This window comes from Lipophrys pholis (assembly GCF_963383615.2).
Source record: "Lipophrys pholis genome assembly, chromosome: 14".
NCBI classification, from domain to species: domain Eukaryota; kingdom Metazoa; phylum Chordata; class Actinopteri; order Blenniiformes; family Blenniidae; genus Lipophrys; species Lipophrys pholis.
Window position 1 is genome coordinate 20055431 of NC_137633.1, and position 27651 is coordinate 20083081.

General features: G+C 43.8%; 2 protein-coding genes and 1 long non-coding RNA gene across 4 annotated transcripts; all 3 read left to right on the forward strand.

Annotated features, from left to right (window-relative positions):
- The first annotated feature begins 8165 nt into the window (after positions 1–8165).
- LOC308119972 lies at positions 8166–9324 on the forward strand. Its single transcript, XR_013936006.1, has 4 exons — positions 8166–8419; positions 8508–8560; positions 8638–8713; positions 8788–9324. It is a non-coding gene; the product is annotated as an uncharacterized lncRNA (long non-coding RNA).
- A 274-nt stretch (positions 9325–9598) lies between these two features.
- Positions 9599–16212, forward strand: lrrc74a (leucine rich repeat containing 74A; the record flags this gene model as incomplete). The annotated part of the gene is made up of 13 exons (XM_080479505.1): positions 9599–9707; positions 10585–10760; positions 10830–10937; positions 11011–11104; positions 11245–11294; positions 12180–12261; positions 12328–12413; positions 12487–12681; positions 12763–12858; positions 12976–13119; positions 13269–13373; positions 13846–13931; positions 14019–16212. 13 exons carry the CDS (start codon positions 9599–9601, stop codon positions 14626–14628), a joined length of 1941 nt encoding a protein of 646 aa, XP_080335631.1. The 3' UTR covers positions 14629–16212.
- Positions 16213–18547: 2335 nt separating this feature from the next.
- Positions 18548–27528, forward strand: hspa4l (heat shock protein 4 like). 2 transcript variants are annotated; one of them, XM_080479517.1, is made up of 19 exons: positions 18548–18988; positions 19710–19767; positions 19858–19998; positions 20103–20225; positions 20308–20407; positions 20505–20638; positions 20712–20956; positions 21041–21117; positions 21186–21337; positions 21462–21568; positions 21708–21841; positions 22725–22921; positions 23444–23518; positions 23812–23961; positions 24988–25113; positions 25247–25354; positions 25448–25567; positions 26097–26258; positions 26683–27528. In XM_080479517.1, exons 1-19 carry the CDS (start codon positions 18882–18884, stop codon positions 26869–26871), a joined length of 2505 nt encoding a protein of 834 aa, XP_080335643.1. In that variant the 5' UTR covers positions 18548–18881; the 3' UTR covers positions 26872–27528. The 2 variants fall into 2 exon arrangements, with proteins under 2 accessions (XP_080335643.1, XP_080335644.1); XM_080479518.1 differs by having other exon boundaries at positions 23815–23961.
- The last annotated feature ends 123 nt before the right edge of the window (positions 27529–27651 follow it).

Sequence of the window (27651 nt, forward strand, 5' to 3'; positions counted from 1 at the left end):
AATCTGTATCCATAGGCTACCGTACAAATGGACGTAAAAGAACGTAAAAACCGTACGTAGAAAAAAAGTCAACAAGCCAAGCGGTTGTGAAAGTCGGAATTTGTATTTTATTGAGATGCCTTTATATCTATTTTGTATCAAAATGCTTCAGTGCTGTGTTTTTGTATTTTCTAAATACTTTTCTGAAACACCGTGATGACGTCACAGCACGTGCGGCGCTGAGGAAGTTAAAGCAGTTCAAGGTGAGCAACTTAATTTCAGCAGTTTAGTTTAGTTACACATGTATTTTCAACCATGGATCCTTTTCTTTCTTGGTGAGTTCCTGTTCAGGAAAATGTTAGGTGTTTTTTGTAAAGCGGGGTTATTTAACTTTTGAATGTTAGCCGCTCGTTAGCCTAACTGGCTAATTCTACTCCAGAGGTCTGCAACCTGCAGCTCGAGACACACGTGGCTTTTTTTACTTCCTCTGTTTTGGCTCTCTGAAGCTTTCTGAGAAGTATATGTAGAACAATTTTCATCCTATTATCTTCTTTAAAATTGTATTTGCATACCTGACTTATTTTCAAAAAGATTCTTCTGGATAAAATGGTTAAAGTAGTTATTTTAAAAAATAGTCTACAAATTGCTAAAATGGCTAAAAACGAGGGGGGAAAGTATTACAGGAAGGTTCAGCTAATAGAAACCCAGATTGGCAAAAATAAATAAAAAAAAGAAGGCAAAATGTTTGAAACTGTAAAGAATGGAGCAAAAGTAGCGAACATGACTTCAAAGAGAAAAAATGTTCAGAAGTAAAAATGGCTAAAATAATCAAACTAGCTGAATTGGTTAAAATAGAGAAATGTTAACTGCTACAAAAGCTTAAAGCTAATTTAATTTAAAATCATAGTCATGAAACATCATGAATGCACGTTTAGTAAAACTACATGAATACCTTTATAATTTCTGTTTTTTTTTTCTTTTTATTGATCAAACATGTGAGTCCAGAGGAATATTATTTGGTGGAAAGAGAAAAAAGCATCCCTCTTGATGGGAAAGGTTGCAGACCCCTCTTCTAGTTCATTACTCTTTCATTTTTGCCTGCAGAACACATTTATTTGAATTTTTTTGCTGTCTTCCTCTTTTGTTTCATGCATAGCCTGCTTAGGAGTTTTAGAGCAAGACCAAGCACAAAAAGTGGCAGCTCCAGCCCCCTGTAGTGGATTTAACCACCACAGACTTCGTACAAAATAATGTGCCTGTTCCACAATCAGAGCGCTGAATGAATCAATGAATGAATGTCAAAATCAGTGGGGGATTATGTGAATTTTGCAACTGAATCCTTGCGATTCAAAAAACCTAGAGTTGAGATTGTTACTGTGTGAGTGTGTCTTAACTTTTCTCCCAGTTTGTTCCGTCAGTCTCAACAGCACAGTTAGTGAGATATAAAGGTAAAAGCTCACAGTATGAAAACACTGTTTTGCTTTATTTGGTCACTCTTTTTTATTATTGGGGTCATCAAACTTCTTTCCCAGTTTCCTCAAAGCTTCCAAAGACTTTGTAGTTTTTCTTATCCATCATTTCTTGGCAGAACATTTTGTAGTCCCTTTAGATTTTGAAAAACAAAAGTGAAATGTTATGCTGGGGAGTCATAGTCATTGCAGTTTTGTAGCTCACGGAGAGCCTCGATTTGCTGGTCTTTGTCTGTTGAAAAGACGAGAAGAAGTCAAAGTTTCCCATTAAAAACTGGCTTTTTTTGCACCAGTGAGTCTTTCAGAATAATCTTTTCCTGAAGAAAAGGAAAAAAATATGTAGTTAAAGTCTGCTATACATTTGTGTTGTTCTCAAGTAATGTCTCAAACCTGTTGATAATTAATTGCACATATTTTTCAAAGGGATACTGCTTTAATGTATATTTGTGTAATTCAAGCCCTGTCAAGGTCTTAACTTCTGAAACCACTAGATGGCAGTGTCACAATTCTTCCCAACACCATACTTTTATTGTTTAATCACCAAATACACACTCTTCAGCTGCCTCTTTCAGGCTTGTGCTCTCTCCGTCAGTGTGTGTTCTCTGCCTGCCACACCCGTCACTGGGCGGCTCCGCCCTTTTTGGGATGATCGGCTCTCAACAACCTGCAGCTGAGGCCGATCATCCCAGCAGACTGAAATCCAAGCATCCCATGCACGCCAGTAGACAATGGGTGTTGCAGAGAGCCTCCATTTCAGCCTTAAGACTGTTGTTGATCTTCTCATTGTGGAGGTCAGTGGTCACCCGTACAGTCTGCTTCAAGTGTGGCTCACTCATTTGACAAAGTGAGTATTTGACAGTTCAAAATTGAAACTGCTCAGCAACTTCTGAATTTACTTCAGTCCTACGGGTGGGACAGAAGTTGAGACTTCTTAATTTCTCTTCTCGACATTCCTGGTTGCTTTGATGAACTCTGTCATAGACTGAGTATCGTTCATTGGTCCCTGTGATGGTGTGTTTGGCTGACATCCCGTCACTCTCTGGTTCCCCCTGCAGTGGGGATGCAGACCTCAGGTTCCTCACCCACTGCGTTTCAACTACTATTTCCTTCTTTGCTGCCCACTGTACATTGTCCAATGTTGGGTCACTGAGTCTTCCGTCATGGGGTTTAAAAAGACAATTGTTTGGGAAAGTTGTTGGCGTGCCTTGCAACCTGTCCTGCTATATCTGACATGTAGCACGACTTCTACCCCATTTTAGTACTTCTGAGAACGTGCGTTTGCAATGCATTGCCCCCTGCAGTTTGTGAGCCAGAGCAGCATGTAGTAAAAACGGCACAAATGTTCTCTCATGTTGATTCCGCCCGTCTAATGTGGGAAGCATAAAACAGCCTTAACATTCAGCAAGCCATCCAGGGAGGCTGATTTTTTTTTCCTCAATGGATGTTCTGTCATTTTTTGAAATATTCTTCTGAGGGCTGAAGAGACAAAGGTAAAGAGTTTTGCACGATGTAAAAAATGAATTTTAAAAGAAGGCTTCCAAGACAGGAGTTGAAACTGGAGACACCTTGAGCGTCCAGGAGCCAGTGGTACTGTCTCTTTAAAAATACAGGCTTGTCCTCTGTGCAGAGTGGCGCAGACTGTCAGGCAGCTGTCCCTGAGACCGAGTTATGTCTATATGAAAGTCTAGTTTCTTTTGGTTGTCTCATTATTTACTATGTATTATTGTACATTTCACACTTTTTAGTTGTAATTTTCATTTTTAGTTCTAGTTTTCTTTTCACTTCATACAAACACTTGGACGGGGTGGATCAGTGCACTGATGTACAAAGATGTTGATCTGATCATCGGCATTCTAAGAGGACGGAAGTGTCTCTCGGTCATGAAGTCCAAAAGGTTTTTGTCTGAATACTAAAACTCCTGGTAAACAAGCTCTCCGGTATTAAAACCTGATGCAATTTGACACAGTCTAGAGTTCTTAATGTTTTCAGGATGCAGACCTGTGGAGATGCAATTTTTACATGTTAACTTGATATTTTAAATATCAAACTATTGTGTGCCCTGCTACTGCCTTCGTCCCAGGAGGGTTTATTCTCCATCATTTTGATTGACAGGCTTTGAGCCCTTCATCCTCAAGTATGGGTCAAGGGGCACATTACCCAAACTGTATTGATAGAGTCATTCAATACTGACATCTGCTGGATCTTAAACATCATTGCAGGCAACCTCATTGAGAGACTCAAATGACCTCGTAAATACATTATTTGAGTGATGGTAATTAATATTATTTTTTTCATCTAATACTGAATGTCCCTGATGTATTTTAAACTAAATAACCAGCATTCAACATACCTTTTGCTCATGTCTTCTATCATTAATATGTTGTGTACTATACATCCTACAGTTAAGCACATAAATCATTAGCACTAATCCTTTCTCTTTAGAGTAAATCCATAAATACATGCATGGCTGACACTGTTGAGCAAAGTAAGAGCAGAAACGGGTGTCTAACAAAGCAAGTCAGAAGTTCAAGGAAACTTTTTATTGAACAAAACAACAATACTTGCAAAAGTAAAAGCACAAATAAGTTAGAAAGTGAGAAACATTATGAACTTAATAAAATGACATGTTTTTAAAGTTTTCTAAAATTCTTTCTTTTATTTACCAGGAGCAGAGGCCCCTGCAGCGAAACGCACAGCTTAATGACACTGTGCCTATCCTGGCCACTCTTCTTTTCTGGAGGTGACGTGACACCAGCCTTCAGGGTTTCCAGGGAGAGCATTTTGATGCTCACACAAATGCTGCCCGGGGACACAAACCATGGATCGAGTCATGAGCTTGAGGTGCTGGTGACCATTTACTGGCTTGCCTGTGGCGCCTCCTGTCAAGTCACAGCAGACATCTTTTCTGTGCCACAGACAACAGTCCGGAAGATCGTCCACAGTGTTGTGTACAAACTAATGAGCATCATCCACAACGTGGTCCACTTTCCCAGACAGGAGGAGATAGAGGACATCGGCGCTTGTTTTGCCCTCCTGGTTGGCCATCGGGCATTCTGCCGTGCTGCTGGGGCCATTGGTGGATTCCACATCCGGGTTCCTCCTTCTGCAGAGCCACAAAAAAAAAATTAAAGTTTCTTCAACAGAAAACTTTTCCCCTCCGCATTTGTGATGCCAAAGGGACATTCAGATGTGTACATCGGCAACCCGGGATCTGTGTGTGATGCCCTTGTCCTGCCCAGATCCCCCATGTACCAGAATGCTCTGTACCCACCAGCTGGGTACTTTCTGCTGGCCGATGGAGGGTATCCCTGCCTGCAGCGCCCAGCCTCCATAATGACACGCTACTGGCAACCTGTTCAAAGTAAGAAAGCTTTTCGCTTATTAATCACTAACATTAACACAAAGGATACACAACAACTTCTTACCATGATTACATCACAATATATCAAATGTTTTCCATGTGAATTTTGATTGACAGGCCGGGCTGAAGCCCGGTACAACACACACCACGCCAACGGGAGAAATATAATAGAGCGCACCTTCGGAGTTTTGAAAACCCGTTGGTGCTCTATTTTCCTGAGAGCTCTGGAAATCCGTCTTGATTTTGCACCCAAGGTGGTTGCTGCCTGCTGCATCCTCCACAACATCTGTGCTGCAGCAGGTGACATCATTGAGGCAGAGGATGGTCCAGGGACGGCGGATGGAAACAACCCAGGTGATGCTGAGGACGACCCGAGGGACCTGGCAGGAAGACGCATGCGAGCGAGACTCGCTGCCCAGCTGTCTGCTCCTGAAGGGCGACCTGCATGCCTCAGTGAGCATAACTACGTCTAGACAGGAAGCTGTTGTAGTCATGCTCACTATTGTAAATATATGTAGATAGACAGTTATCATGTGGTACAATTAATAGCACGAAATGAAGGCGAATCATCGTGGGTCATTATCCACCGACACCAATGTTGCTCTGTGCCGTTGGGCATCGTCACTTTCTCTCATTAATCTGTCAGGCCTGTGGCGAATTGGGAGAATTTGAAAATGATATTCGCAACTCATAGTGCCAATGTGTAAATGCAACTTCAGTGTGTAAACATGCTCACCCTGCTGAAGCTCACTTCTTTTCAGGGCCACTGCATCTGTTCTGTTGTCTATTCCGTTTCATATATGATTACCTTGTATTTGGTCTTCAAATTGTCTCATTCTTTTCTTGGCCTGTTTGGCCGTCACGTCAGACCCAGACGCCGTCACAAACTCTCTGATGTGGACCTTAAAAACAAAAAGAATTACACAATATTGCACTTCAATACGTTATTCATACACGGATGAATATATTTGCATGAAATAATTCAAGCATTCAAAAACAACACTCACTCCCATCCACATCTGGATGAGTTCCTCTTCCCTGTGAAGTCAGTTCGCCACTGGATCAGGGCTTTTGTTTCCTCCGTTGTCCCTTGGGGGTCGTCAGGGACTCGAGGTGCAGTGAGTGGGAAAAGTCCAAACCCAGGCGAGAGCACAGCTGACCCACGCTGTTGTTTGGGGTCTTCCTCATTTTACTTGGTACTCTGATAAGAAGCTAACATCAGGGTCCTAATGCGTCACTGAGGGGGCGGGGCTATTACCCATGTCACATGTCAACATAGAGCGTGCAGACAGTCACATCTGCGCTGAAGCTGGATCAACCTGTGACCGCTGTCAGTGTGCTGATCTGGTGGATATGAATTGGTGGGAAGTCACGCAGATGGTCAAGATATCCTGTTGGTCTCTTATTTGAGAAGTCAATTCATACACAAACCAAAAATATATAGAAGAAGATAAACTTGCCAAAAATGTCCAAGTAGGATGTGATGAATTATTGCTGACATCATTATACTGACCAGACTTTTCTATGAGGCTGTGGGCCATTTCTTTTTGGATGTCAACAATACCGGCTTCATTGACACAGACTGGCATTTTTCTCTGTCGGCCAGAATATTGAGACAGTGGATCTTTTAAAAGTTTCAAATCGCTGCATTATTCATGTCAACAGTGTAGAAGGAGAATGTAGAGTAATGACAATGGTCCACAATATATGGAAACTTCAAATTTATACAATAAAAACAAAATATTTCACCAATACAGTAATGACATAAATGAAAACAATTGTGAGAAAATCTGATATTTTATTTTTTAGGTCATATTGCCCTGGACTAATTGGCGGGTATTGATCGAACATGAACAGTGATACAAAATGGTAAGTTGCTTCTCCAGACTGTCGCTTCATGATCCCAGCTTACCTTTGTCTTTGTCAGGTGATTCTTTATGGTATGTTTCCTGTAGAAGCCAAAACTGAGAGGAACACCTGGCAAAGGTCATGACTACGGTCGCACAAGCAAATGCCATCTTTCAAGAATTCGTTCCTGGCACGGAGGCTGACAGCTGCCATTGGGTAAGTAAACTGTCATTACATATATGATGTGTCCGTGTGTAAACAATTATTCAAATAACTTGTACGTATCTCTTGTGAATGTGTGTGTAAATTTTCTTTACATCTTTTTTTGTCTGCCAGGTCACTCAGTGTCCACACTGCCAGGCCAACCAGGCACGTTTACAAGAGAAGTGCCAGTACAATCTAATACAAGTGAGTTTCTGTGCAGGTTTAGTCGGCAGAGAAGTTTTGAGCCCAAGTGTCTTGCAACAAAATCCAACATTTCAAAGTGAACGTAAACTTGTGCAAGAATCTTGGCGTTGAGCTGGTTTTCTGAGCGCCATATCAGCCCCAAACCAGGGGTTTGGTTGAGAAACTCGATGTTGTCAGGTCTCTGTGTCTCACCTCATGTTTCCAATTAACCAATGGCCTTCTCCCTCTTGTGTGCTCCTGTCGTTATGAGTTCCACGTGTGTCCTCCCTTTCACTGTGTATTTAGGCCTCTCGTTCTCTGTTGTCTGGGTCAGTTCACCCGTCTCGTCCCGGTCCTGGCTCCCCAGTGTTGACCCGTTTTGGGATTTGTCTTCCCTGAACTTTTATTTCTAAAATAAATAATATTTTTGTACCACCTGGCGAGTGTGCGTTTGTGTCCACCTGCATTCCCTGACAGACTGAACTGACCAAACATGGACCCAGCGCCGACCCGTCGTCTCTTCCAGGCCTGGCCTGTTCCAGTCCAGCCTGTTCCCCCTGTCCATCCAGCTGGTCCACCTCTCCGCTGAGGGGCCCAGGATGACGACGGCTGCCTCTCTGCTTCTCCAGGGGGAGAAGGACTGTTTCTGGCCCAGACAGGGTCCACAGCAGTCTTGGAGGTGGTTAAGATCCCCGGAGGACTTGATGGTGGACTCGCCTGTCGCCGGAGGTGTGGGACCGATGTCTCCCCAGCTGGCCTTCCCCCGGCCCTCATGACTAGTTTCCTTAAGCCTCGTTTCCACAGTGCCCCTTGGTGCCGGTACGGGTCAGGTCGGAACCGGTTGTTGTGCCTTATCCACTGACTCAGAACCGGTACCATTGGTAACCATTTCTCGCTTCCCCTCCTCTTGGGGTACCAGGCACAATGTGCCGGATATGAGGGGGAGGAGCTTCGACACTGCCGTCTGCTCATTGGTCCATGACAACCGCTGTTCTCCCAGCAAGCAGCCATTTCCAATCAGTTCTCCAGCAGCAATCAGGTAACTTTTTTGAAAATGTCCTCCCGTTATGGCGTCACATCCTGCATGATTATGCAACCGTTCATAACCCCGCCTACATTTCAGACCGAACCCGTGTAATAGAAACGCGGCACTGATATGGGTCTGGTTACAGATAGCCGACCCCACCCGACCAGCACCGGCACCAAGGGGCACTGTGGAAACGAGGCTTTAGGTTCCTGTGTTCCCCCGAGTTCCCCAGGTTCCTGTCCCGTGAGCCCCCGTGCCTTCCGTTCCCTGAGCCTGGTTTAAAAAAATTTTTAAAACTCACGTTCAACTACTGTCAAAAGGAAAAGGAACCTCCCAAGGACGTGAAAGGTAGGGCATATACTTGCCGTGCTTTTGCGGTAGTATTCGTAATTACAAGTAAAATTCAAAATGTGATGAATTTGTAATTGTTTTTTAGTTGGATGTGGCAGATACTGGAGTCCTATTAGGCATGGTATGTGAAGGAATATGGTAAGTGCATTGTTCTGTGAATAAATGTTCCACTATTGAGTACTGTGACTGTGTATGACGGGTCATCTCTGTAAAAGATGATGGCTTTGCCGTCTCTGTCGATCCCTTTGATGCCACGACTGCTCGACTCCAACACTGCTGTGAATCCACGGGGTAAATAAATCTTCTCTGACGAGAACAGTTCAAGTCTTTGACGTGTAAAGAAATCGACAACTATTCTCTTTCAGAGCTTTCCTCAGCAAGAAGACGACAAACAGAAGAAGAAGAGCAGCACAAACCGTGTCTCACCCCCGGCAGCAGGGCGGCACGTCATGTGGCGCGACTGTCTGCAAAGTCAGACTATTCATGTAGGAAGACGCCACGTTTCCAGAGTAGAAATCAAACCTTTACTTTGGTTTTCAGTCGCAGAATCAGTCCTCATTGCACTAACATGGCATTTGGTGTCAATTAAACCAGATTGATGTCAGTATAATGTCCGCAGTAATTCATCACATACCTTATTTCCAAAATGTTATGTTTTTATTTTCTTTCTTTTTGAGCCATTTATAATTTTAGATTAACCCAAATAAATAGATGACTTTTCTTTTGTTTAATAAAAACAAACATAGAAGAATGCCTCTATTTTCCTTTTGTTTAACATTTATATATTTGAGCAATGGGCTCCCTCTTTTTTTCTTTTTACTTAAGCGTATGAGGGTTTTCATTTGTCCTAGAAATGTGTCTCTTTAATCAGAAGTGATTTAAATAAAGGTATGGTTTATAGAGCTACTTTGTCATCATTGAACATATTTGGGATTTTTGCAGTATCTATAAATGTGTCCTCTTTTTGGTTTTTCAGAATGTGGTCACCCTAAACCGCACTGAGTCATTGATTATTAATGCTGCCATACATGAGACGCAGGGCTACAGTTACCTGCTGCACATCACAGGTTCAGTTCACACGAGCAGCTGAATACTTGAGCGAACGTCACAAGCTGGCGTCGTCCTCGCAGAGGTGTCAGGAATTGCTTCAGAGAGAAGAAAAACTAATAGACGGGAATGTCAACACTGTCTTTTGAGTCACTTTGTTTAAAAGATGAGGACGCTCCTTCCCCAACTCGATCTCAAGACTCGGACGATGAGTTTGAATCAGACCTGGAGTCGGATGGTGAGTATACACATGTAGCTTCTGTGGTTTTCTCAATGCAAAGCAGTCGGGATGTTAAGAGACGGAGTAAAAGTAAATCTACTTTATTGGTCCCTGTCTCCTGCACTTCAGTGCCGTCCTTTTAGCTTTGTCGCGATCAAGTATGTCAACACATTTTAGTTCAGGGGCCACGAACAGAACATTTTCATCTTGGGCAGGCTGGAGTGGTAAAATAGGAACCACTGGGACCAAACTCATAAACCTGTTATACACAGTTAAAATTAAAAGAAGTTGGGGCCAACTAAAATTTTATTTAAGACATTCAAGTGTTGGTGTAACTGAGTAGGCATCCTTTGGCTGTGTTCAGCGTAACAATGAAAGAAGATGATGTACTTTGAGAAAAGGGCCCAGGGAAATCTAGTGGATATATTCAAAGACGAACTTCTAACAAAACAAAAAGTCACTGAGAGGCTGAACTTGGGATAATTGTACCGCTGTCTCGCTACACAAACTACAACTCTCTTCACATGCTTTGCAAGAGTGTCTGGGTTTGTTTCCAGGCATTCGTAAACATCAGGCAGACAAAGCAGCATTAAGGCATGATGTAGAACAAAATGACTAATTTTGTCTAAATAAGGTCAAAAAAGAAATGGACCAGGTGACAAGAGACTCCATCATTCATACCTAAACCGGCTACACTCAGGTGACACGTGACGTCACCGACATCATAAACACACCTTGCAGGCTGCAGCACCGACATCAGCTTTTTCTCAGAGAATCTTGTTTTGAAGACCAGTTCAAACTCAAACAGAATTTTGACCACTACAGTATTTCAGCACGGTCTCAGAAGTTGTACTCGAGTACAGTGTCAGTACTCTCTACCTCTGGCTGTCTGCAGACAGTGAGCAGAACAAGGAGGAGATGTCCACAGCTGAAGTGTACCTGCAGGCCTGTCAGCTGGTGGGTGTGGTGCCTGTATCTTACTTCCTGCGGAATCTGGACTCTCCAGTGATGATCCTCACCCACCACGGCCTGGGGCCTCTGGGCTGCAAGGCGCTCGCCATCGCTCTGGTGGTGAGTTGAAACTCCAAGTGTATCCGGCGAGAGTGAGGACACTTCTGATGACAATTTTGCGTCTTTCAGACCGATATGACGATCAACACCCTGGAGCTGGCAGACAATCACATCCAGGCTGAAGGAGCCAAATACCTGGCAGAGATGCTGAGGGTGAATTTCACCATTCAGCATCTGGTACGTCAGGCTGGAGATCAACCGCCAGAGTCCTTCAGGGCACAGATCACCAACTCCCTCTTTGTTTTCTCAGGATTTATCCAACAACCATCTGAAATCTGCAGGAGCTGAGCATGTGACTAAAATGCTGCTGGACAACATTGCTTTAAAATCTATTAAACTTTCTGGTAATTCTCATTTTAATATAGTTTTAAGAAGGGATGTGATTCATTCAGGATTCAGGTCCATTTTCCCACAAGTTTTTAGTTGTAATCACAATATTTACAATTACCCGGTTATATTTTCGACTTAAGTTGTTCTCCCACAGGTAATAAATTCAATGACGATGATGCTAAATATTTTGGAGATGCCTTGTCGGTAAGTTATTAATAAACTCCTGAAATACATATACTCAGACCAGGAACATCCCTTTACTTCTACAGTGTTTAAAACAATCATTTTAGTTACTAGTGTACTCACTTCACTTCCACAGCACATCGGTAAATCTAATCAAATACTAATTTTAGCTATTGGTAAAGTACTTCCTCTGCAATTCAAATAAGCACTACAATTTAGTAGTAAAGTAACTACTGAAGTATTAAAGTAGTAATAAAGCTTAAAAATCATGTACAAATTTCAGTTATTTGTAAATTCACTCCACAATCAACTCAAATACAAATTTTCAGTTGATAGTAAAGTAACTCCACTACTACAGTATTTAAAGTGGTAGCTAGTAACTATGACAGTAATGAAGTAATTTTCAGTAACTAGTAAAGTAGGTCCACTATGCTGGTATTTGAAATAAATAACTACCTGCTACAAGTAAAGTAACTCCATTTCAATAGTATTTCTTTTATCATTAATTCATTCGACACGTGTCAAAACAAAGATTCAAAAATATGAACTGCATATATATACATAAAAGAAAACATTATTCTACTCGTTTGTCTATATCTCGATGTTTCTTTATATTTTATGGAAATACATTTGCATAAAATAATCTATATCCAAGTATACACACACCTATCTAGAAATACATATTTAAATACACCAATAACACTTAAGTCCAGGTCATCATGTCTGAAATTTACATTAATGCTACAGCAGCTGTGGCTGTTTTATTCCATTAATGTCGGTTCAGGTTATTAAGAGGTTTCAAAGCCAACTTTAGAACAAAGTTAGAAGAATGAACATGAGAACGTAACATTCAAAGCAGTGGGCTAACTTAAAGCAAGAGAATAATGTTTCTTTACTCCGTGTCAGACTAATTCCAGGATAAAGGAGCTGGACCTGAGCCATAATGAGTTTTGTGGAAAAGGAGGGGAGCACTTGGGCCAGCTATTAGGTATTGTATAATTCTTCTGTTTTCAATGATTGTCTTCATTCTTACTCAAGTCTCCACTTTGCACAGCCAACAATGAAGGTCTGGAGGTGCTGGACCTCAGCTGGAATCGTCTGCGGATGAAAGGAGCCGTGGCTTTTTGTGCCGGGTTGAAGGTATGGCTGCCTTGCACCGTTCATTTAATTCTTGACTCGGTATCCGACCTCTGACGTTAACCTCTGCGCTCAGGTGAACACGATGTTGAAACACCTGGACTTATCGTGGAACGGCTTTGGGAACGAGGGAGCCCTGGCCCTGGGAGAGGCTCTGAAGTTCAACAACACGCTGGTGCATCTCAACCTCGGCAACAACCGGCTGACCAATGAGGGAGTCAGCATGCTGTGCAGAGGTCTGGAGTTCAACGACGCACTGCGAGTCCTGCTGGTGAGTCGACCACAAGGTCACATACAGCACCAGAACAACATGAACGCCAGAGAGATCTGTCGTATTGTTCTTCCTCTCCAGCTGGCTTATAACTCCTTGACAGTAGAGGGAGCCCTCGCCCTGGTCAACGTGGTGAAAAACTCCCCCAAAACTGCCCTGGAGGAGATCAACATATGTGTGAGTGGCTGGCATTGGCCTGGACTCTCATTCTTCAGTCAAATCTTTACATTTACTCCCAACTGAAGGAAATGTGTCATAGCTCAACCGCGTGTTCTGTGTGTCTCCCCTGAACAGAACGTGCTGGTAAATGAGAACTTTGTGCATCTGTTGGAGCTGACGTGTATGGAGCATCCAGGTCTGGAGGTGCAGTACGGAGGAGTTGGAGGCTTCATCGCCAAAAAGCCACCAAAACGTGTTGATCCGATGAAAGTTATCCAGGTGTGTTGGCTCGTTTTAATGACCTTATTAAAACTGACAATCCGTCTTAAAGTTGCTCAAACAAGTGTAATCTATTGTTTTATGCATAGTTTTGTGTGTATTTTCATCATTATATATTGTCAAAATCAATTGAACCAATATCTCTGAAGGATTATCTGGATCAGCGCAAACTCCGTCTGTGGGACTTCTTCCGGAACATCGACAAAGACGGAACCATGCGAGTCCCAGTTGCTGACTTCAGGAAGGCTGTTCAGGTTTTCTACCAAACTCGTACATATATATATAAAAAACAATCATCCATAACATTATCACAGCCTGCCTAATTTCCTTCAAATGGCTCGTTTTGCTGCCCCATGCACAAGAATCTGCAGCTCACTGTATTCTGACACCTTTCCATAAACACCAAAATATTTCTTACCCTTTTTTTTCTTTCCTTTAACTTGAATCCTTTTCTTATTTTTTCCTTTTTCCCCTATTTTCTTTCTTTTTCTTTTAAAATTTTCCTTTATTTTCTTTTTTCTTTCTTTCTTTCTCGTTATTTTTTTCACCCTTTCTCCCTTTTTTTCTTTTGTCTTTTCTTTTTTCCTTTTAATCCTTCCCTTTTAAAATTTAGCAGTAAGCTCCTCTGATGGTCACAATGTCATGGCTGGTTAGTTTCCTTCATGTGTTCATTTTACACTGAAGATTAACTCAACGGGATGTTTTTCCTTCTGCTGTGAAACTCAGCAATCGAGTATTCCTCTGGATCGATACCAGATCGAGGAGCTGATTCAGAGACTTGATCGTGACAGGACAGGAATGGTGGACTACAGGTGAGCATTCCTCTGATTTTACTAATATAAGTTTCTTCTACGCAGTTTTTCTAGAGATTTCTGACCAAACTTGGCGTTTCTGTCCAGGGGGCTGGCTGACACAAGAAAGCAGATGATGAAAGATCACCGTCGTCAGCTCAGGAAGGTTGAGTCTCGTCAGAAGAAAGAGAAGCAGAAGAGTGACCGCATCCTGAAGACCTTCCAGAGCGCCGTGGAGGCCGTCACGCCACGTGGCTCCATGGTCATGTCTCCCGGAGGGGCCAAAGAAGACTCGAGCGGCCCCCAGCACTTCTCCGCCACCCCCCTCAGCTCCTGGCACCACATCGTCATGTCCAACAGCAGCCGCTACTCCGTCACCAACCTCAGCAGCGAGCACGTCCACCTGCCCACCATCGGAGGCTCCACGCCGTACCGCCCCACCAGTTCCCCCGCAATGCGCTCTTACTCTCAACCCAACCTGCTCTCCGACTCTCCTCGCTCTCCTCCGGGCAAGTCCATCTCAGCTCATGGCATCCACTCCGATCCAGAGATGGGCCACAGCGAGCTCAGCCCCACAGCCAACAGCCTGACCAGGTCCAGACCGGCTCTGAATGCCAAGCAGCCACATGGGAAAGGCAAATCCAGGAGAGGGAAGAAGAAGAAACCAAAAAAACCTGCGGATAAAGACTCAAAGATTCGTACCAAAACTGTCAAATGATCTGGCCTCCATATTGATACGGCTTCTTTTTCTGATGCAACCATTAAATTAAAAATTACTTCCATATTTAATTTTGTTTCTGGTCCAAGATTGTTGAACCACACAACAGTAAACACTAATTATACAGCACAACAACCTGAGAAAACCTCGCTGGATCACAAACCCCAAAGTCCAACATATCCCTTCAGTGAAAAGAGGAGAAAACACTATATCAAGATCTGAGCGCTGGAATCTCACCTCTTTAGGTTCTCAATCATTAAATAAAGTTATTTTTTCTCTTTTGAAAAGAGAAAAGTCAAATGTGAAAGTGTGACGGTCAAATTTAAGTAAATAAAATGTTCATGGTATATTATTTACCACTAATACAAAAACACTTTAGACTTTAGACTCAGCTTTATTTATCCCTTGGGACGACTCCGTCAGGGAAATTTAAGTTCCAGCAGCTTAATAAAAGAGGAGCAGCACGCAGAGGACAACAAAGATAAGTTACAGAAAAGGTACAAAGTATAATATAAACTCTTAACTAACCTTAACTAAATATAGAAGTGGCAAAAAAAATAAGATTCCCAGCAAAATATAGTATAAAAAATTATATAAACTCTTAACTAACCTTAACTAGATATAGAAATGGCAAAAAAGAATACGACTCCTAACAAAATCTAAGAGTGAAAGTGGCCGATCGTTAAATTGCACTGTGGTTACAGAGAATTATTGCACAAGTATGATCATTTGCAGTGAATTTTCAACTATGTATTGCACAGTTTTGCATTATGGTATGTGAGATATAAGATGGTGAGGTGGATGAGGTGGATAGCGGCTGCTGCTCCTTCCCTTCACATTTAAATCAATATCACTGCTGCACCATTGACCCTGTTACACACTCTTACGCGAGTTAAAATCTTTTTCGCCAATAATACCTTCATGGTTGACCGAGCCGAACAGTCCGAGGATGGCCTCTTCCTCCACACCAGGAGCGACGGCAGCCTTTTCAACCTGGCACGCCTCCGAGCAAAGACAAAAGCACGCAACGTCTACATGAGGGAGTTGCGTTTTGCAGACGATGCCCACACTGAAGAGTCACTACAGCGGCTTTTCACCTGCTTTGCTGATGCCCGCACCAAGTTTGCACACAGATAAACACCGGGCCGTCATTTGCAAACCACACTGGTTTTGTTTATAAAAAAAAGCACAACAGCGCCTTCGTCTGCTGAGGAAACTGAGGACTTTTAATGTCAGCAGAGGCATTCTAACCTTAGGTTACTCCTCACTCATTGAATCCATCACTACGTTCAACATCTCATCCTGGTATGGCTCCTTCGCCACTAAACACAAAACAAAACTCTCCCGTGTTGTTAAACAGGCCAGCAAAATCCTCGGTTCACCACAAACTCGGATCTCTGAACTGTACAACCGCTGGGATCAGTGGAGCCACTCTGATCATAGAGGACTCCTCTCACTCCCTCCATCACTCCTTACAGTTCCTTTCATCAGGCAGACGCTTCATAGTCATTTATAAAAAAATCCTTCATCCCAAACCCAATAGCCACTCTAAACAGAATGAAATAAACCGGACTGCACATATGTATATATATTTTCCTTCTTTTTTTTTTTATTAGCTACTGTTTCCTGTCTCTGTTTAACATTTCTTTTATGTCTTACTTGTGTCTTAAGTGTGTTCTAAATATGTGCTGTATCTTATTGTTTGGGGCCTTGTTAAAGAAAAATGAGAATGATGGACTGTAGAGAAGAGCTGCTTGGACGTGTCTGGGCTGGTGGATCTTTCAGAAGCCGTTTGAGAGCACACCCTGCAGCTTTCATTTTCTACCACTCATTGTTGGACCAGGGGGGCAAAGTGAGAGAAGCTGACAAATCTGGTTCTGAAGGGGGCATGGAGATCCAAAAAGCTACTCAGGGTATTATTGTGAAAGTGCACTGAGTTATCCACTGATGGAAGGGTTGCAGAGAGGTTATGTTGAAGATCAGCTGACAAGATCTCGGTATTGATGTTTTTTATGTTCCTGAATGAGATCTGGCATTTGTCCCTGTGATGGGGGGACAGACATGGAAGTTCCGGATAATCCGCCATATGATGACACACCCAGGTCATACACTTAGAAGTTGTTGGGAGGGGCAGAGTCGGTGATGACCATGTCCAGAGTGAAGCAAGCCAATAGATGAAGGAATTCTGCTGCATAACCGCAGGACGGGGGAGTCACCGTGGATGTTCAGGTCTCCAAGTAGAATGTTTGCAGATATGAGACAGAATGTAAATAGAATGTTCGAGAAGTCTCGGATGAAATTTGGCTTATGGCAACATTATGGCCATATAATTGAATTGTGGTGCGACTATCATTTTCATCACAATAAATTAGCCCCATAGTGTAAGCTTTTTTCTGAGCAAGATGGCAGCGTATGCACGCACAGCGACCCCAGCTCTGTCCAACACAATGGTATTTAAGTGGGTTAAATGTAACTCTCGTCCGCCCTGTCTACTCTGCAGCCAAAGACCTTTATTGGACATCAGGAAAATGTCCGAAAACACTGATCGAGACCGGCTCGCTTACCGAAGAACTGTGTGGCCAAGAATTACGAGATCCACACAACATGACATGAGGACCTGCTGTGTGCTCGTGTTTACAGAAACATGGTTTAATAACACTGTCCTGAGGCCGCAGGACTTTCTCTTATCGAGGTAACTTCAGGGGAAACCCTGGGTTTCCCGTACTGGTTCACTTCTTACCAGGGTAAATCACTCTGGTAACTTGTGCAGAATCTCTAACCTGCCCTGGACCAGGTTATGTTCTGGAAAAGAGATCAATGGACATAAAAGCTCCAGAAAGTGGGTTACGAGAAAATTCAAAGTACGTTAACCCTGAAATGACCATTCCAGAAAGAGAGCTGACTAAGTCACCACAGTGACAGACTTTGTGAACATAACCTGCTCGCTGGCAGGTTTTGTTGATGAAACCCTGAGTGTCTCCTCCCACCTGAAGCGCTCCCAGAAATCATTTGAGATGACTTATGTCATGAGAGTCTTCTGGCCCAGATGTTTTGTTTTGGGTTTTTTTTGCACTGTATTGAGCCTGTGTGTGTTGATATACTCAGTAGGATATTAACAAAATGTACCTGTTCAAACAACATCTTGTTAGGGGTTTACATTACTACTTGAAGTAGCTACTGAATGAATCTTTTTTTCATTTGATAGCCAAGATCAATTTAAATACTAAAATGAAAATTGTAGTGAGGTGCAATCATTACATTTATGCATATATGCCTTTTCATTCTGAATTATGGTTTTACAGTGAATTTTTATCTGTTTCCAAGTCGCCTTTCTCCTGTTGGATTGTACCTAAATAAAAATTCAGATTTTACACCTATTTATTATTTCTACCTGTTTGCTGCGATCTTAAGTTAAATGTTAAGTCAATGGAGTAATGCATTCAAAACACACAATAAATATTGTTTAATTAAGTGGTTCATATCCTTTTCTATCGAATAAGCCTTTGTGTATATTTTGGTTTCCAGTGTTTTATATAGTACAGGCCTTCAGGTCGTCAATTTATTGAGTGTGGAGATTTTAAACCCTGGGGAGATACTTATAGGCAGCACCTGCTACTAAAACAAGTATCACATCTTGTCAGATATAGATATTATTTCATCATTTCCAACGTTTGTTCCAGCGAGGCACATCTCTGTCGCTTGAGGTTGGTCAGGGTTTAAACGTGGACTGTGAACCTGTCAGGTTATAAACAGGGGAAACTACCTTAGAGGGAATCGCTGTTCTTACTGATGACGTATGCCCCTACCCCACCCCTTCCAGGGGGTTCTAGATGTTTCTGTTATCGATTGGTGGATTGACCAATCACGTCAGGACAACGGCTGTGCTTCCACCAGTCACGAGGCTGCGGGGGCGGGATCTAGGAGCATCCGTCCGTGAGCGCCGCTGCTAGGTGATGTCTGGGCAGCCGCGGCGGAAGAGTCGGGAGAATCCGCTCTGCACATCACCGCGCCCCGGGATTACTCTCTACGAGTCGGCTATAAACAGCTCCACTTACATAACAGCGAGTAATACAGTCAGGACGCCCCTCGGCTAGCTGCTCTGGATATTTCTGGAGCGGGACGCACGCGCGGGCACGTTTCATTCAGACCCGAGAGCCGCCGGTTGGTTGTTGGTCTTTTATTCTTTCTTCCGAGGTGAGGTCGTCGCGGGGGAGGATAACGCGGGGAAGAGGTGAACCGTGAGAGCGCTCGCCATGTCTGTGGTCGGCATCGACGTGGGTTTCCAGAACTGTTACATCGCCGTGGCCCGGAGCGGCGGCATCGAAACCATCGCCAACGAGTACAGTGACAGATGCACACCGTGAGTATCGATACCGTCACATCATCACCGCGTTGTTACGCAATGTGTGCGTCTAGACGCACACCGGCGGCTGCTGCTGCTGCTGCTGGTGGTCGTGGTGGTGGTGGTGGTGGTGATGCGGCCTGTGGCTGTTGGTTCATACTCCGTCACAGTCCAACTGTGGCAGGTCAAAATGTCGCTCGTGTGCGTTTAAAAAGGACGCTCCGGTGTGCCTGACAAAGTTGAGTGAGTGAGGCAACTTAACCCCGACGTGTGTGATTCGCCTGCAAAGATCAGCCCAGACAATAATCACTGAAGTCAATCGTGAAAAAAAAAACGTGCAAACTATTTGCTGCAGCATCCTCTTAAAAAAAATAAATAAATAAGGATGTGCAGCTGTAGAGGAGGCTGAGCAGTGCACCTTTAAGGGGGGGTGATACATTTGTGGCAAGGTGAAAGTAGGGAGTGACTTGTCACTGTCAGACACTGTGAAACAGATTTCTCACCCCATTGGGAACAGAAACATTTATCCATGTCGGTAAACAATAAACACTTCACAGTGATTTTTTTAATTTATTTTTTTTAATCCCCTTGTGAAGGTGATCTGCCCTAATTTGTCTCGTTTCCCTCAACTTCAGCACTAAATTTGCACCACTTACACTTCTGCTTTGTCACATCTGCTGGCATCGCTTCTGTTATGAAAAGATAAACTGATGTGTTGATGTGCTTGTCCTCCGCTCAGGGCGTGTGTGTCTTTGGCCACCAAAAATCGCATGATTGGAAACGCCGCCAAAAGTCAAGTAAGATCTTCAGACAGTAACCAAAACTGATTAACGCCACTGTAATTGTTGAACATCACCTTACAGCAAGAGCGTTCTCCTTTTTTTCAGGTCATAACAAACTTCAAAAATACAGTGCATGGCTTCAAAAAGTTCCACGGCCGAGCATTTGATGACCCGTTTGTCCAAGCGGAGAAACCCAAACTGCCTTACAGCCTACATAAACTGGAGAATGGAAACGCTGGCATTAAGGTAAAACCAGGCACAACTTACTAACTCGCGTGTTCGTTTAAAAGATCCGTATGTTTTTAATCGTTCACCTTAATGTGTCCCGTGTCCTGATTTCCCTCTTGAAGGTGCGTTACATGGAGGAGGACAAAGTGTTCACGTGTGAGCAGATCACCGGGATGCTGCTCTCCAAGCTGAAGGAGACGTCGGAGAACGCCCTGAAGAAGCCGGTGGTGGACTGCGTCATCTCGGTGAGTGGCGGACACCTCACCGAAGACTGCTGCTGTAAATGAACAGAGAAGGAAAATGCTTATTTCCCCTCTGTTTTTGCAGGTCCCAAGTTTTTTCACTGACGCTGAGAGACGGTCGGTGTTTGACGCGAGTCAGATTGCAGGGCTGAACTGTCTACGGCTGATCACTGACACCACCGCAGGTCGGTCGCATCATTACAGCCGTGGGTCAGAGACATGGCCGTTATATTTTTGTGTCGTCGCAATGGCATGTGAATAATGATGTTTTTGTGTGGACAGTGGCTTTGGCCTATGGGATCTATAAGCAAGACCTGCCTACGCCAGAAGAGAGACCAAGAAATGTGGTTTTTGTAGACATGGGACATTCTTCATTCCAGGTCGCCGTCACCGCTTTCAACAAAGGCAAACTCAAGGTTCGTCCAGGGCTTTTTCCAGCTCCGCCTGCGCGTCTGAACTCTCAGCTCACCCTCGCTCTGGTTGTGTCAGGTTCTTTCCACAGCGTTTGACCCCCACCTGGGAGGCCGTAATTTTGACGAGGCCTTGGTCGACTACTTCTGCGAGGAGTTCAAGGGGAAGTACAAGCTGAACGTGAGGGACAACGCGAGGGCCGTGCTGCGACTGCACCAGGAGTGCGAGAAGCTCAAGAAGCTCATGAGCGCCAACTCCTCGGACCTGCCTCTGAACATAGAGTGCTTCATGAATGACATCGACGTCTCCGGCAGAATGAACCGGTAGGAATCGCGTCTCGCTTCTCCTGAATCCTGCATCTGTAATGTGGAAAGTGGAGCTTCTGCATTGCAATTTGTAATCCGCAGGGGCCACTTTGAAGAAATGTCTGCTCAATATCTGATGAGAGTGGAAATGCCCCTGAAAGCAGCGCTGGAACAATCAAGTATGCCGCTCAAATTCATTCCTCAGTATGTTGTTAGAACAGTAAGTAACGCGGGTGTTCTGTGGCAGAGTTGAGCCGGGATGATATCTATGCAGTGGAGGTTGTCGGCGGAGCCACAAGAATCCCGGCGATCAAAGAGCGCATCGCCAAGTTTTTCGGCAAAGACGTCAGCACGACGCTCAACGCAGACGAAGCCGTAGCAAGAGGCTGTGCCCTGCAGGTGCAGTATCTCATTTATTTCCACAGTGTTCTCTACAAATAGTCCGTTTCTGAATATAATTCCATGCATGTGTGTCTCTCTGTGTGATGTGTGCTGTCTGCTCCGGGGCGGTGGGGGGAGGCAGTGTGCCATTCTGTCTCCAGCCTGTAAAGTTCGGGAGTTCTCCATCACCGACGTGGTTCCTTTCCCCATTACTCTGCGCTGGAAGTCGCCCACAGAGGACGGGTTGGGGTAAATGTCTCTGGAGCCTGTAGCGAATGAAGCAGGGTCAGCCTGCTTGAAGAATGCAGCTTGTGCTGACGGTGTTGACTCTCCATGACCTGACTTTGCTTTTTTTTTTTTCCTTCGCTGCATTCCCCCCCCCCTCCAGAGAGTGCGAGGTGTTCACTAAGATGCACGCTGCCCCTTTTTCCAAAGTGATAACTTTTCACAAGAAGGAGCCCTTTGACCTTGAAGCCTTCTATAGCAACCCCCAAGAGCTCCCGTACCCGGACCACCGGATAGGTAAGGCTGCCGATTCTGCTTTAAGAAAAAAATTTAGTATGAATACATCAACAATACAACCTGTAGGCTAAAGCCGGTCCTAGTGAGTGCTTCTGCTCTGCCGACATATTCCCTCCACCTCACAGGTGGCAGATCAAGATACTGATGAGGCAGCAGGATGGTTGCACGGGTGTGTTTTAGGCTGGACACAATAAAAAGAAGAATACTCTAAAGTGTTTTATCTCACAGCTCAGTGCCACAGAAGCTTTGAGGGAGCGTGCAGTCGTCATGCTGACCGTAGAAATGTCCCACCAAGGCTGTTGCCTGTGAATTGAATGTTCATTTCTTGACCATAAACCGTCTCCAAAGGCATTTTTAGAGAATTTGACAGTCCGTCCATCTGGCCTCGCAACCGCAGACCACGTGTCACCACACCAGTCCAGGACCTCCACATCCAGCCTCTTCACCTCCACCTACACTGGCCCCTGGTCTTTTGAAGTGAAAAAACTCCATCCTTTCTTGTATTAGATATTGAACCTGTCATCTGGACAGGCTGGGACGAGCTTTTTATCTCTCCAGCTTCAGTAGTCATGCTTCCAGAACAATACAGGAAAATCACTTGATCAACGCATTGTTGAAGTTTATTTATTCAGAAATACTAGATACTGCATGAAGCAGCTGAGTCCTCGTGTTTATAACTTGATGGTAATTAGGAATGAGGCCCAGCCATCCATAGATGGGTTATAGTGAGTCAGCCAAACGGCATCATTAATTGTGTGTGTCGTGTGTTTTGTGGGCGTGCGCTCTGGTGGAATATGAGTTTTGCTGTATCATCCTCCGGACCACATTAAAGTCGGCTCAAACAGACGCGTTGACGATCGGTTTTGTGTCCATGTGCTGCCAGGCTGCTACTCGGTGCAGAACGTGGTTCCTCAGCCGGACGGCGACAGCTCCAAAGTGAAGGTCAAAGTGCGCGTCAACGTCCACGGCATCTTCAGCGTGTCCAGCGCCTCTCTGATCGAGAAGCAGAAAGGAGAAGGCGACGACATGCAGATTGACTCTGAGCCGATGGTGCAGAATGAAGGCAGAGGAGAGGATCAGGTACCGTCGTTGATGCTTTTGTTATTAAGCTTCGATCTGCGTGGCCTCAAGGGGGGCAGAGAAATGATAAACTCCCAGGAAATGGTGTATGTGAGTCACAGCGTGTCAGCTTAACTAGAAAATGGTCCAGGGTGTCCTGAACCAGCCCTAATGGTAATCTTTATTAAACAGAAAAATCTTAAGCCTCGCCTTCAAAGTAGAGACAGCTTCAGCCTCCTTCACTGAAATGAGGATCTGGTTCCACATGAGGGGAGCTGAAGCTCTGCCTCCCATTCCACTTTTAGAAAACCTAGGAACCTCCAGTGAGCAGCACTCTGAGAACCAAGTGTTCTTCTGGGGTGATACAGGACTAACAGCTCTTCAAGATAGGATGCATTGTGGTTGTTCAGAGCTTTACCACGCCGCTAAAATCTTCTCATCCAAAATGGAGGGAAAAGAAATCCTACTAACACCCATATTCGTGTGTGTGTTGTGTGTGTGTGTGTGTGTTGTGTGTGTGTGTGTGTGTGTGTTGTGGCTCAGAACAAAATGCAGGTGGAGCCAGAAGGCCAGAGCCAACAGGAGCAGCAGAACGAGGAGAACAGCTCCAGCAGTAAGGTTAGATCAGCTTTAATTTAGCTCTGCACCTTCACATTTGTCTTTTTTTTTCTTTTTCTTGAAACTTAACAATGACACAGATGCAAAACAAATGTTGACTCTATGGTTCAGATTATATCAAGTAATATAAACACTATCCATGCTGCGTGTTGATGCATCCGTGGAACAATTACAAAAGAATTCATCTAAAAAAAAAACAACAAATCAGTTAAACTCGGTAATGAACGTGCGTCACATTTTTAAAAAGTGTTTCTCGGCTCTGCGGCTGAACGGTTTCGTTCTGTTTTCTGAAGCAGCAGGAGGCGGCAGCGGGGGAAAAACAGGAGCCGACCGCAGGAGGCAGCAAGCCCAAAGTCAAAGTGAAGAGCGTCGAGCTTCCAATCGTCATCAACAACCTTCGCCAGCTGGACAGTGACGTCCTCACACACTTCGTGGAGTATGAGGTGAGCGCTGTGGAACCGGCTATGAAGCAAGACGTGGAACTAAAACCCCTTTTTTTTTTTTTTTTTTTTTTTTTAACTCTTTCATCCACCGAGGCTTTTCCTCAGCAGAATGACAGAGAGACACCAAGTTTGTTTAATGGTTGCTAAGTGGTTCAAGTAGCGCCAGCAGAGAAACATCACTCTGGAGAAAAACCAGGAACAATGTTCTTCGGTCTCTTTCAGGTCGGTGGTACAGATTAGCTGAGTGTTGTAATCTAATTTAAAGGAAAACACCCTGACAATGAGCTGAGGGTTGAAAACACAACTGTCGCTTTAGGATGAAGTCATTTCAGGTCCGTTTAAACTATACTAAATTGTGATCAGTTTAGTCAGCAAATAGCGGAACTCTTCAGGTTTGATTACCTCCTTTTTATACAAAACCAAACATGAAGAACTGGGAGTTTCTCTCCAGACCGATGTCGCTTCCTTATTTGCGCGATCGCCGCAGCTTTCAACATGTTTCCCTGCTCATGCGGATTTTCCAGGTCTCAGCAGCCGATCACCAGTAGGGTAAAAGTAACCTAACGACTCGTCTGAACGCATCTCGTACTCTTGTTCAGTGTTTGAATTTATTCTGCTTTGAGATAATTGGACGAACTTAAGGATCCTAAATCAACGTTACTACAAAACGCTTGGTCGCCGCAAACCAGTCATCAGTGCGCTAACCCTTCTGACACCTAAAACTTCCAATCTGAGCAGTCGGAAGGATCGTGGGGCTCTGCTCTCAGGGTATATTTTCAAGATTAATCAGGTACTTCAGACCAGATCTCACTTTCACCTGCAGTTTAAGTCGCCTAAATCTCTGGAGCGCCACAAAAACAATACGTTGATTTAAGAAATACTCCTGATAAATCAAGTGTATGTTGTGTTCCACTTGTGGTTTCATGACGATATTCATCAGAGACTCATTAGTTTTTTGTTTTTTTTATTTACTGTCGCTGTCATTAAGCATCTCCTCTGTGTTTTCGTTTGTGTTTTCTCCCGCAGCGTCAGATGATCATTCAGGACAAACTGGTGAAGGAGATGAACGACGCTAAAAATACCGTGGAGGAGTATGTTTACGAGCTGCGGGACAAACTGTGTGGGATGTACGAGAAGTACATCACGGAGGATGTGAGCGCCCCTTCCTCACTTACCTCCATCAAAATAAACGCCATGTAATGATGTGCTAACGAAGTGGTGTGATTTAAAAAAAAAAATTAATTTTTAATGTAATATCAATGTTGTGTTTGTGTGTGGACGACAGGACAGTAACCGACTGACGCTGATGCTGGAGGACACCGAGAACTGGCTTTACGAGGACGGAGAGGACCAGCCCAAAGAAGTGTACGAAGAGAAGCTGGAGGCGCTCAAGGTTTGTTGTTTATAATTATTACAAAGGAAACGTTGTCGATTCCAGAGTAGAATGAGCTGTTCCTTTGTTGGGATTGATTGTATGTCTACACAGAGACTGGGTCAGCCCATTCACGACCGGCACAGAGAGCACGAGGACCGGCCGCGGGCTTTTGAAGAGCTGGGAAAGAAACTGCAGCTCTACATGAAGTTTGTAGAATCGTACAAACAGAAGGTAAACTCAACCCAACACTGGCATGTCTCTCCTGTTTTTAAAAAATATAAACAGCATTGAAAAGTTTTCCTTAAAGTAGCACCAATTGCAAACTAAACAGTTTTCCAAAGTGATATTCAGAGACGAGCCATATCATTATGACGACTGATCAATCAGCCAGGAATTATACCTGAAGAAAGAAACTAAGAAAAGTGAACAGATGTAGGAATCTGAGTCATGCATGCTGAGTCACCAGACGAGCGACTGTAGCTCAAACTGCTGCAGAAGACGATGCTGGTTCTGACCTGGACGAGTCGGAATAAACAAGCATCACAACAAAAAGAAGACCCAGACATTATTAGGCAGGTGGTCATAATGTTGTGGCTGATTGGTTTGGCCATATATCCTTGTTTATCCCCTTTGGGAGCGAACTATCGTCAAACGTGCCTACGCACTCTGCACTTTTCTCTCTCTCTCTTTTTTTTTTTTAAACATTTGAAATTTAAATGAGCTCATTTTAAGTGACGAGATGTGATTTTCTTCCCCGCAGGACGAGCGCTTCGCCCATCTGAGCGCAGAGGAAATGAACACTGTGGAGAAGTGTGTGAGCGAAAGCATGGGCTGGCTGAACAGCAAGATGAACGCCCAGAGCAAACTGGCCATAACTCAGGATCCCGTCGTCAAAGTAGCAGACATCATCGTCAAGATCCAGGTATGAGAGAAGTGACGTTTCTTTGTTTACATGCTTTTCTTCTCATTTGAATCACGTCATTGAACTATCTGGGAGAGCCCGGCTTGATTTCCTTCCTAAAATACTCACTTAGTTGAAGATACTGAGTTATTAGCGACGCTACACCGAGCCGTCACTCCTTTTGCAGCCGGTTGCTTTAAGCCTTTATGAAGGTTTGCAGGCTTAAATGTTTTATCATATAGAAATACTTCATTAATCCCAGAGGGAAATTCTCCCCATTTCAATGCACATTCCTTAAATAGTTCATAATCTCTAATCAGTTGGAATGATTTTGCTTCCTTTTATCTGTATTTTTCTGATTATGAGAAAAGCTTTTTAATGATTTCCCTCCAAAAGTACAAATTATTTCTGCTTATTTATTCTTTTTTTTTTGCTGTGTTCCCAGGAATTGGAGAATGTGTGCAACCCAGTAGCCAGCAAGCCAAAGCCCTCGCTGGAGGAAGCCCCCGAGGCCAACGATCAGAGCGCCGGAGCTCACAACGGCCCGGCGGCCAAGCCGGCGGCGGACGGGAAGGCGGAGGCCAAAGGAAACCAGCAGGCCAAGTCCGGCACCAAAGAGATGGAGGTGGACTAAAGCGGCGTCTGATGGAAGCTCTGCAGCATCTCTGCATTTCCCCATTTAGTTCCCTGGAAACATTTCAATTTTTTTTTTATTTTTTTATTTTTTTTGTATGTATGTGTGTGTGTGTGTGTGTGTGTTTCATTCCACTGGACTTTACCTTTGGAGGTTTCGGTTCTCGCGCTTTCATCCTCGTGTGTGACATTGATGTGCTTTGACTCTCAAAGGTTTGACAAACTGAATAAACTAACAAATGGTGCAGTAGATTAAAACTCTTTCCTTTGTACCGAGCGGGGAAGTCCGCTCTGTGTTCCATGTGTCCGCAGGAAACTATAACACCCAGAAATACAAAGTACTGTCCAGACCTCTGCAGAATTATTAGTTTGTAAGCTACAATACGGATTATATATATATAATTTGTGTTTAATGACTTCAAAGGGGTGTCCGTGTCAGAACCTGTAAATATAGTTTTCTTAAAAAGCAGCAGCCAGCATATCTGTACATAAACGACACATTCCCAGTGTTACTATAGAAATGCTTGATAGATCAATTTATTTTGATAAGTGATCCATTGCCTGTTTCCCTTTCTTTTCTTTTTCTTTTTCATCTTTGAATTATGACATTTGAAGTTGGCAAAAATAAATACGTTTTGTCTGGAAGACATTTTATTTGAAAAGTGTGAAGTGATTTGTTTATTTTGAGGATAAACTAACAGAAATTAAATCTATACAGACTGTGTACTAGAAAAACAATACATTATATTTACACTTTCTTGCTCTGGGGGGGGGGGAAACT

Bases quoted from the DNA above. Each gene is read 5' to 3' on its own strand.
- hspa4l (XM_080479517.1), top strand. From the start codon at position 18,882: ATGTCTGTGGTCGGCATCGACGTGGGTTTCCAGAACTGTTACATCGCC. The intron at 21,118-21,185 runs GTATGCCGCTCA...GTTCTGTGGCAG, and splicing joins AGCAGCGCTGGAACAATCAA to AGTTGAGCCGGGATGATATC. The intron at 21,842-22,724 runs GTAAGGCTGCCG...ATGTGCTGCCAG, and splicing joins GTACCCGGACCACCGGATAG to GCTGCTACTCGGTGCAGAAC.